The 9,637-nt window shown below is 41.2% G+C and overlaps 1 protein-coding gene across 1 annotated transcript; it reads right to left on the bottom strand.

Moving 5' to 3' along the window:
• Nucleotides 1–7,182: 7,182 nt before the first annotated feature.
• Nucleotides 7,183–9,603, bottom strand: avpr2b.1 (arginine vasopressin receptor 2b, tandem duplicate, 1). The gene is made up of 2 exons (XM_026166453.2): nucleotides 8,593–9,603; nucleotides 7,183–8,118 (listed from the first exon to the last, which is right to left on the bottom strand). Exons 1-2 carry the CDS (start codon nucleotides 9,455–9,457, stop codon nucleotides 7,910–7,912), a joined length of 1,074 nt encoding a protein of 357 aa, XP_026022238.1. The 5' UTR covers nucleotides 9,458–9,603; the 3' UTR covers nucleotides 7,183–7,909.
• Nucleotides 9,604–9,637: the final 34 nt, after the last annotated feature.

Genomic DNA, 9,637 nt, shown 5'->3' on the forward strand with positions numbered 1-9,637 from the left:
GCGCTATACAAATACAGGCCACTTACTTTGTTAAATCTATGGCACAAACAACGACGTCACTTCTGAAGATGAAAGGAGACGAATCCAGTGATAGCTAGTTGTAACTAATAAAGTGGCCGGTATATCATATTCATATACTTGAAGAACAAATCTCCTTTACTTATTTGCTTTATTCCACCTGATGGTCATCTGAGTCATGTGTTAGAAAGAATACAATCAAGTGGGATAAAAAAGAAAAAGAAAAAAAGAAATGATCAACAGGTTGCAATTCCTCAAGTGGCCACTTGAGGCTGAATTCAGAATTGAGTCAATTCGCTTATTTTCCATTGTTAAAATGCACAAGTTCACAGCAGTAAAAAACCTGGTACAAAAATGGCTTTTGTGGATAAACGTCCTTCAAAAAAGACGTGACAACGCAACTGTACGGACGCTGGTAATGCTTATGGTTAGGGGTGCACATGCCAGAGGTGGGACCAAGTCATTGTTTTGCAAGTCTCAAGTAAGTCTCAAGTCTTTATCCTCAAGTCTCAAGTCAAGTCTCAAGTAATGTCAGGCAAGTCAGAGTCGAGTCTCAAGTCACTGGTGTAAAAGTCCGAGTCAAGTCACAAGTCTGAAACTTTGAATTTCAAGTCTTTTCGAGTCTTTAAAAAAAAAAATGAAAAAATAATGTTGCAGTTATGCTAAATGTAAATATTAGACCATGTAATTTTTAAATCTGTGTTTTTCTCAACACATGACAAAATAGTGAACTTAGAAAATATACACAAATTGTGAAATTGCACCTCTTTAAAATGCAGCTCAATTAAACCTAGCTCCAAGAATAATTTTCACCGACAGTTCTGAGATACGCTGCATGTTATTCTTGGATGCGCTTGTAGGACCAGCTTTAAAATCGCATGACAAAAATATCATACACATTAAAAAAAACTGTATCACCAACGTAGCCTGGACAACATTTGCTAGTTAGATGAAGTCAGCTATCTCATCGTAGCATATTTATATGCATATTTATAATCATACGCTTCTTGGAGTGAGTGCATACACTCGTGAAGTTTAGTAACTTCAGGTCACTGCAACAAGCCCAGGTACAGTTTACCGACGGATGGGTGCAGGACCTTGAAATGCACCGTGTAGAAAGTAAAGACCATCGTACGTATCATAAGTTTACCAGTCTCACAAATCGTCGTCATAAATACACATTCATTAACCGTTTATTAATATAACCTTTGAGCTCAACGGTAATTAATTAGCAGTGGAAATAATTTCTGGTAGCATCACAGAAATGTAGCAGTGACAATAATATATGCTGTAATCGTACTGGGCAATTAGTGATACAAAAAACCTGTTTTATCCTGTGAATAAAAGTATATGTTTTTGTCAATGTACCATAATAACAGAAGCGAAACGCAATATTGTGTCAGGACAATTTACTATTTGTCCCAGAGGGGGGATGTGTTGAAAGTTGTACATCAACTACTCAGGATGATTTTTAATGAATTTCTGACATTTCCATAATTGTATTGACTGTATCGGGCCGTTACATTGTAATTTGTGCGCGCGCATGCGCGCGCGACTGTTCGCGCGCGTGCACGTGTGCGCGGGTATAGGCTTTCAATCGGCACATAAAGCGAAAAGGCGCTACCGTAAAGACTGGTGTAAAAGCGCAAGGAAATTTATGCTGCGGATAGGAGGCGGCTGGCTTGACCGCGGCTCACAAATGACGGCTCACTTTACCGCAGTACTTGCTTGTAACCTATATCACCAATTATGTTAAGAAAAATGACGCATTAACTACTAAAAAACACTGACCTTCGTGTAAATGCTTGGAGCAGACTAACCTGTGAGCTGGAGTGTTCTGGGACGTTATAATTGGTCTTTGAATGGCTGCAATCCAGGCCATCCGTCGCCTCTTTGTTACTTCGGAAACATGGCTCGAACAATTTCTCTTCAACGACGTAATCCGATAACAACCGATCTCTTTACCCGTCGGCTTCCCGTGGCTGTCATGCGACCGGCTATTGCAGTTAATAATACAACGGCTTCTTGTGTTTCTTTTTATCACTGTATAACTGATTTTAATTGAAAGCCTGCGTGCGCTAGTACCGCTTGACCGCTTGCCACGAGTTCCCAGAATCCTTTGCGGTTCTACCCGTGAATGACGTCACATTTTCAATCTCTATATAATATGCATGTTAAATTTTATATTTGGGGTAAAATATCAAGTCTTTTCAAGTAAACCGGTTCAAGTCCAATTCAAGTCCCAAGTCATTGGTGTAAAAGTCCAAGTCAAGTCACAAGTCTTAGAACATTTTTTCAAGTCAAGTCTAAAGTCATAAAATTAATGACTCGAGTCTGACTCGAGTCCAAGTCATGTGACTCGAGTCCACACCTCTGGCACATGCTCTAATAATCTATGGCATGCTGAGACAAGAAACTGTAGCAGTTGCCTGTCTGCTAGGCCTCACCACTGCTTATTCCAGTCACTGAACTCAATCTTTGCATCCTATTTGTGCTGTCAGTGCATTTGGAGCATTTTTATTGGAGTTATCAGATGAATAATATGGCCTACTGTGGGGTGCTAAGCATGCAGTGAGTTTGGTGAGTAAATTTTTAATGTTACTAAATTAAACTGTTCATCTGCATTAGTTATCAGATACCTACATTTGTACGGCCCTCTTTGTCCAAATATGGTCATTTGTGGCCCCTGTAAACTAACCTGGTGATGACCAAAATGCTAAAAGTGCCACTCATTGACAACCAATGGGCATTGTTAAGTTATTGGGTTTGCACATCTTTTATATAAAATCAGTGGTTACATCATGAAGAAAAGGAATAAAGGAGTTCAGATGATTTGTGCCATCAATTCTTTATATATGATTCATAAGCAATAAACAGTGCAGTATCTTAAATAGCAAATACTCTGTTTTCTCATCTGTTTAGTGTCCTGAGGGAGTACCACAGGGTGAGATGCACGGCAGACCCTGCCCATAACATTACTAACTCTGATAAACAGGTATTCTTGATTTTCAAATTAATTTTGAATACATCATTTATTCAGCAATAATATGTGTTATGCACCTTTTAGACTCCAGAAGAACATCAGACCAGTTGAGTAAGATGTGCAGCAGTCCACTGTTATCTGTATGAAATTTTCTTGTTATAATAATGGGATCACATTCAACATTAAGCTTCTTATAAACACAAAAATTAGGTTATATCATTGCACATTGCATATTCCACATATTATATAGGTTAAGTATACTAACAACACTGGAACTTCCTGACCTTGCTTCCCTCAAGCCTCTGAATAGAGCTGTCTTATCTGGGCCTAATAGCCGCTCTGATAAATGGACACAGCCCCTCAGGCATGGACCATAATAAGAAGACAGACCTATTCCTGGGACTAGCAGCCATTATGGAGTCACAGCCCCATTTTATTTTAATCAAGCTGAGGTCATGCACATGAATTATAAAGCGCTTTATTCATCTTTGCACTTTCTTTAAAAGTTTAATTAGAAACTCGTGCTTGGACAATAGCAAAAGCCCTCAGACAATGACACACCTGGATCAAAACACCTCTTCCTTCCATTACATAATCCAATGCAATTTTCCCATATTTCAAATATCATCGGGACATGTGATGGGAAAGTGTTGTATTGTAAAGCACCTTAATGCACATCTGTTTGATTATGTATGGTATTCTAATGACAGCAGCCTGGACACATGTCCTGGATGCTATAATAGATCTCAGGTATACACTGTTCTGCACGTGCTCTGTCTGTTTGTTGTGTTTACTGGCTCACTGCATCAGGACAGGAGAAAGTAAGGAAATGGTTCTGTTTAAATTCCAGACGTAATCCATAACAATTGAAGTTTTTGTGGTTTCCACCAAGTTTTATTTCACACTCACAGTTTCACAACTGTTTCAAACATCTTCAGGAGTCACGCCCTGACACATTTGCGCTCACGCACAATATGAACATGAGGTATCACTTAAGTGTGGTGTTTTTTTATTATTATTTTTATAATGTTGACGATATGTTCTGTGTCTTCGTGACATCTCTGAGGCTTTTTGTTCTCAAATCTGTTCTAAATTGTAGGACACAAGCAGTTTATTCTCTGTGCACATGAAGTGGTTTGTTAAGTAATGCATTTGTCATCCACCATATGGTAAATGGCCCGATCATAACACCCTTCTTCAATCAACCTTTTGAGATTTACGTGTTTTGGTGTCAACAGCCTTAAGAAGACAAAGGCAGGAAAGAAAATTTTAAATGCCTCTTGAACACACACTGTGCTCAGTGATAGAATCGATTGTGGTGACAAAGATAGACATATTGGATCTCAAGTGTCTGGGTCATTTAAGGCTTTTTGTCTGACGTATTGAAGATCTCTGCCAGGGAAGATTGGCTTGACTGGGTGAAGACAGAAAGCCTGGGTATGTTTTTTCAGTGCTACCTACACACACGTGTCCTGGCTTTGGGTATGTACCATTATCAAGTCGGTAAACTGCATACCTCCCTGTGAGGAAGAGACTAGAAGTCATTCTTTCACGTATAAGGCTTGATTTAGTTATAGTAAAGCCGAATGTAGCAAACCCACATTTCTTTCTTTTTGCTTTTTTCCAAGGAGCCAGATTTTCTTCAGATTTCTAAAGTGGTCTTAAGCAATAGTTGTGCAGGCTTTCTAAAGGTCTTTCGGGGGGGGGGGGGGGGGGGGGGTTGTGTTTTTTTGCTTTTGCTTCTTTTTAGACCACCAATGACCTACAAATCATTCAGTAATAAACAAGGTTCCTTAACTTAAGCAATGAACAGAGAACTTAGCAGAGAACCAATTTTAAATTGTATCTTTTAACTCTTTGTTACTATGTTGGAAAAAATATCCACTTTCTTTAGATAAATCTATGAAAAGTGTCAACGATAACACAGTTTGACACTCATAAAATAGTATTGATGCACCAATAAGGTGATTCCCAAAGAGCCATTAACTGAAAACTTGGCATACTTCGGTGTCAGGGGAAGGGTGGTTGTCCAGAAGCCATTACTGAATGGAAGGGAAATGGGAAAAAAAACCCTGATGTATGCCAAATTACAAAAGCACTGGGCTGAAAAGAGCTTATGGAGTGATTGATCCAAATTTCACCTTTTTATTTCATATCATTGTTAATATCATTAACTGGGGAAGTCAAGAGAGAGGTACAACAGCATCATGGTATCAAGCGGCATGTCAATCAGTGGTGCTGGGGACCTTGTCAAAATTGGTGGAATTACAAACTCAGAAAGGTACTGTCAGAGTTTGACACAGCACTGAAAAAAGACAAGAAAAGCTTACATAAGAGAGCTCAGACTGTGCTGAAGAATAAAAGTGGTCATAGCAAATAATGGCTTTCAAGCTTGTTAGGAACATGGAAACATGAAAATGGCCTCATGTGGCCACTGTTTGTGCTGAGCCCTGTCCAGGGGCTGGATCACAGAAATATTTCTGTTGTTCTAACAGACCAAAGGTAAAGTTGTCTCTATTGTTTACAGTCAGGCTGAGCAACATGGCTGAGATGTGCTCATTTCCTACATATCCCAAAAACACTCAGGTGTGGTACGTTTTTAATGCGCAGAATGTTTTGAGCATCTGCAAAACTCTTGCTGAAACACATCTGAGACAGACAGGAGGATGCTGAAAAAAGTGAACCTTCGTAATAATTATCGTTTTCGCTGATGTGAGTAGTTAACGCATGCACATTCAAGCTTCCTCAAAGAAGACGCAAAAGTAGCAAATATCAGACAGAATAATCAGCTCAATACTCGCATTAAAGGACGGAGATTGATTTTTTTTTTTTTAAGGACGGAGATGAATAACACAGTGAACAGACGAGTTAATCACATTCACATGTGTGCTGACTTTGGTGCATAATTTTTTTTTTTCCTTCAAGTCATGTCTATTTTAATGCCCTCATGTACAAGTAGTGTAAATGTTGTGACCAATCATGAGACACTGGAGAACATTAATATAGCTTTGGGATTCGACGACGGATGAATGTGATGATAGAAACTGAAGTCAGGGAGCACAGGCCAGCACAAACAAACTTTATTGAGGTTTTCTAGACAACACACAATTGTTACAAGTAGGCCTTTATATATTTCATTACTGAGCTGTCAGTGTTTCGTTATTTTATGTCAGTTATTGTAAGTAATTTCCAATTGAATGCTGGGTATGTGGTCAGTATAATCCCAGAATAAGGACACGTCATAGTGTTTTATACTATAAACACTACCAAGCAGAACTGAAATGCGACCCTGTAATGCATGAAAACTGAAGTGGGGTGGCCAATATTTTTATTTATCAAGTTCTATGGTGAACTTTTGGTCTTGGTGTAGGGAACCATTTATATTTTAGGGGGTGCGCTGATTGGTTTAAATATTAATGACCTCACGAGCGCCCAGCAGCCGTTGTTCTTATTACTGTTAAATGTCCCTGCCGAGTCCCTGCTGGGTGCTCGCTGATGAGGGTAAAAGCAGATTTATTGTTGGACAATTTGTGTCGGATTTGTCTGTGCAGCCTAATGAAAGCACAGAAGCGCATTTCTTGTGGCCGTAATGATGTTTCACAGAAATGTTTTATTAAGTTCTCCTGGCTAGCAAATTACACACAGAAGATGCACATCTTCAACCGCTCGCTTCAGAAAGATGTGCCGCATGCTGGGTTTTTGCTAATCTTTCCCACCTCGCTCTCCATGAGTTCTAATGATATGTTGCATAATAATATATAGCGCACGATTGAATAATTACATATGCTTGCATTCCATCCTCCACGTGGAAGATGGAAACGCTATTAAGTGATCTTCAGCAGAAAATTTGAGGCCTAAATATAAAGTGAGCAAACAGAAGTATGTGTAACCGAGGCCTCCGAGTGCAAATAAACAGTTGAGCTTTAAATCCAAAGGGATTTTTTCTTTTCTCAACGTGACGGTGCTGATGGGAAGAAAGAAACAAGTCATCAGAAATCACAGCCCTAGATTCTTGGGGGATGAAAGGAAAAATGGCAACATGTATCAATGACTCTCTAGGGGCACTGAACACAGAGTGTCTGAAAATAAGTACTATTGATGTCGCCTGTTAACTATTTCAGCCACCGAGTGTAGGTCGGACACTGTCATACACATGATCGTATGTACACATGGGCGTAAAAGGAGCTTGAAGTATTTAATTCAGATGACATACGAGATATTTAAACACAGACATGGGAACAATCGCATTTAGGTGAAACATTTCACAAGATCAGCTGATAAACAACCTTTTTGTGGAAAATATTCAACGCAGTAAAATATCAGAAACAACATTTTGAGTCATACACCACAGTCTTTTTAATCAAATCACAACTGAAGCTGGTGGGGATGTGATTATTGGCTTTCGAGGTTTTTACTCGTCAGCTGGTCTCAGACAAAATAAAACTCCTACCTGATAACGGTGCCAGACGAAAACGCTACTGCTCAAGTTATTATCAGCTGGAGACCATTCATATCTGAGCATTTCCTGCTAATAAAGTCAAAGTAATATTCAAGCTCAGGTTAGTGCTTGCAGAGAGACTCTTCCTCTGAGCACCACGAATGTCAAATTTGGGATTTTAGTGAATTTATCCAGTACTTGAGGACATATTTCAGTCACAGCTATTTTTTTTTATTGTTTTTGTTCTTTTAATTTGAAAAATGTTTTCAAAATGTGATGTGCAAGATCGTGTGTCTGGCATTTTCTGTATGAAAGCGTTGTATGCAGTGATCATCTGTAGAGTAGGAGCATTACACTGCTAGGCTGTTTGCCTTCACACTTATTAGAAGAGTTTCAGTCTTTACCATGAGGGAGCCGTACTTTCACACCATGTGAAATGAGGTGTAATCAGTGTGTGATCATCGGGGCTTTCATCTGCAGTCCGATAGGCTCTTGAGGCTGATGTACATGGAGCTGACCACAGTGGCTTCTTCCTGCATGGACTCCTTCAGGTCAGGCTGACCTACACAAAGCAGGCTGACCACCCTTTTGGGTAGCTTTCCGCTAAACAGCATGTAGATGCAGGGGTTCACACAGCTGTTTAAACTGGCAAGCAGCATCAAGATGGTGAAGGTTGCACCTGGAGATAGAGGAGGAGGACATGAGAGTCACTTTATTTGGGCTTGGTTGTCTCTTACGGATTTGTGGCTATTTTAAGTTATCTGTTGATGCTTTGTGAAATTAAGGACCATTAACCTTTGACCTAATGTACTGTCTGTCAATTACAGTGACTTCATTCAAGTGGAGAGGGCATCCGTCCCTCGTAATTTCACTTTTAAAGTTCACTTTCATTGTAATACTAAGAGATTTTAAGGTGTAGATGTTAGAAATAATGTAATTTACTGGATGTATTAAGTGTAACGGGATTGTATAAGTGGAATGAGTTCAAAGCAATTATGCAGAAAATTCTAGTTTCCTCCTCTATTGTTTTCCTGAGCATGATGGCGTTTGTAGCCACTTAAACTTGCAGTAATAACAATTTTTTTTTGCTTTCCAGTGACTTTTATGTCAGACTGTGCCCTTTTTGCGTGTTGTGGGATCACTGTCTTCTTACTCTGTGTGGGTGCCTCGTCGTCCCAGACAGACCAAAGCTGCACGGTGAAGAAAGGTGTCCAGCAGAGGATGTATGCGAGCACGATGACCACGGTCATCTTCACCGTCTTCACCCTGGCCTTGGACACTCCTGCCACGCTGCTGGCCCTCGATGACGGAGGCTTGCTGACCGCTTTCCCGACGTGGTGCGTCTTCATGTGGAAGTTAAGCTGCACTGCGCGGCAGATGCGCACCTGGCACACGATCACGGTGAGAATTGGCAGGACGAATATCACCAAAGTCGTCCAGGTTACGTAGGCTCTCCGTCCCCACGGCTCGATGAACTGCGCCCAACAATCGTACACGCCGGGAGCGACCTCGACCCGAGAGAAGATGAAGACCTGCGGGAGGCTGCAGAGGACGGAGACGCACCAGGCGGCGCACACCGGACCGTTCCAGCGCGCCCTGCGCCTCTGGAAAGTTACCATGGGATTGCAGATGGCTTGGTACCGATCTATAGTCATCACTACGATCATGTACGTGGAGGCGAACATCCCGACCACCTGCAGGTACTTTACCGCCCGACACAGCACATCTGGACCGATGAACCTGTCGGTGATGTCCCAGATGAGTTGGGGGCAGACTTGGAAAAATGTGACCACCAAGTCAGCGACGCACAGGTGGAAAACGAAGACGCGCATTCTGGAAAGCGGCTTCCTGCGCTTCCACAGCACCAGCAAAATCCCAAAGTTTAGGATCCCCGCTGTGATGAAGATGATGGCGAGAAGGGCGATTTCCACCTGCGCCAAGCGCTCATCCCGAGGATCGTCACCAATCAGTGCACTCTCCGAAGAGACGTTACTGATATTTACACCGATCCAAGCCATGCGTTCAACCCAAGCGCAGCACAGAGGGGATTAAATAACCACTCCAGGTGAATCCAGCGGCAGAGGCGGCATGCGAACGATACAGAAAACTCTTGGCGATTTCATCGAAATGTAAAAACGACGGTGGGAGGGACACGGGCTGAACAACTGTTGAGCTTCTTCATACACAGAGAGCGGTAG

Source organism: Astatotilapia calliptera, chromosome 5 (genome assembly GCF_964374335.1).
Source record: "Astatotilapia calliptera chromosome 5, fAstCal68.1, whole genome shotgun sequence".
In the NCBI taxonomy this organism is placed as follows: Eukaryota; Metazoa; Chordata; class Actinopteri; order Cichliformes; family Cichlidae; genus Astatotilapia; species Astatotilapia calliptera.

Excerpts from the sequence above, each read along its gene's own strand:
- avpr2b.1 (XM_026166453.2), bottom strand. The coding sequence starts at position 9,457 with ATGGCTTGGATCGGTGTAAATATCAGTAACGTCTCTTCGGAGAGTGCA. Across the intron at positions 8,119-8,592 it reads CGACGAGGCACCCACACAGA|GTGCAACCTTCACCATCTTG; the intron begins GTAAGAAGACAG and ends CTCTATCTCCAG.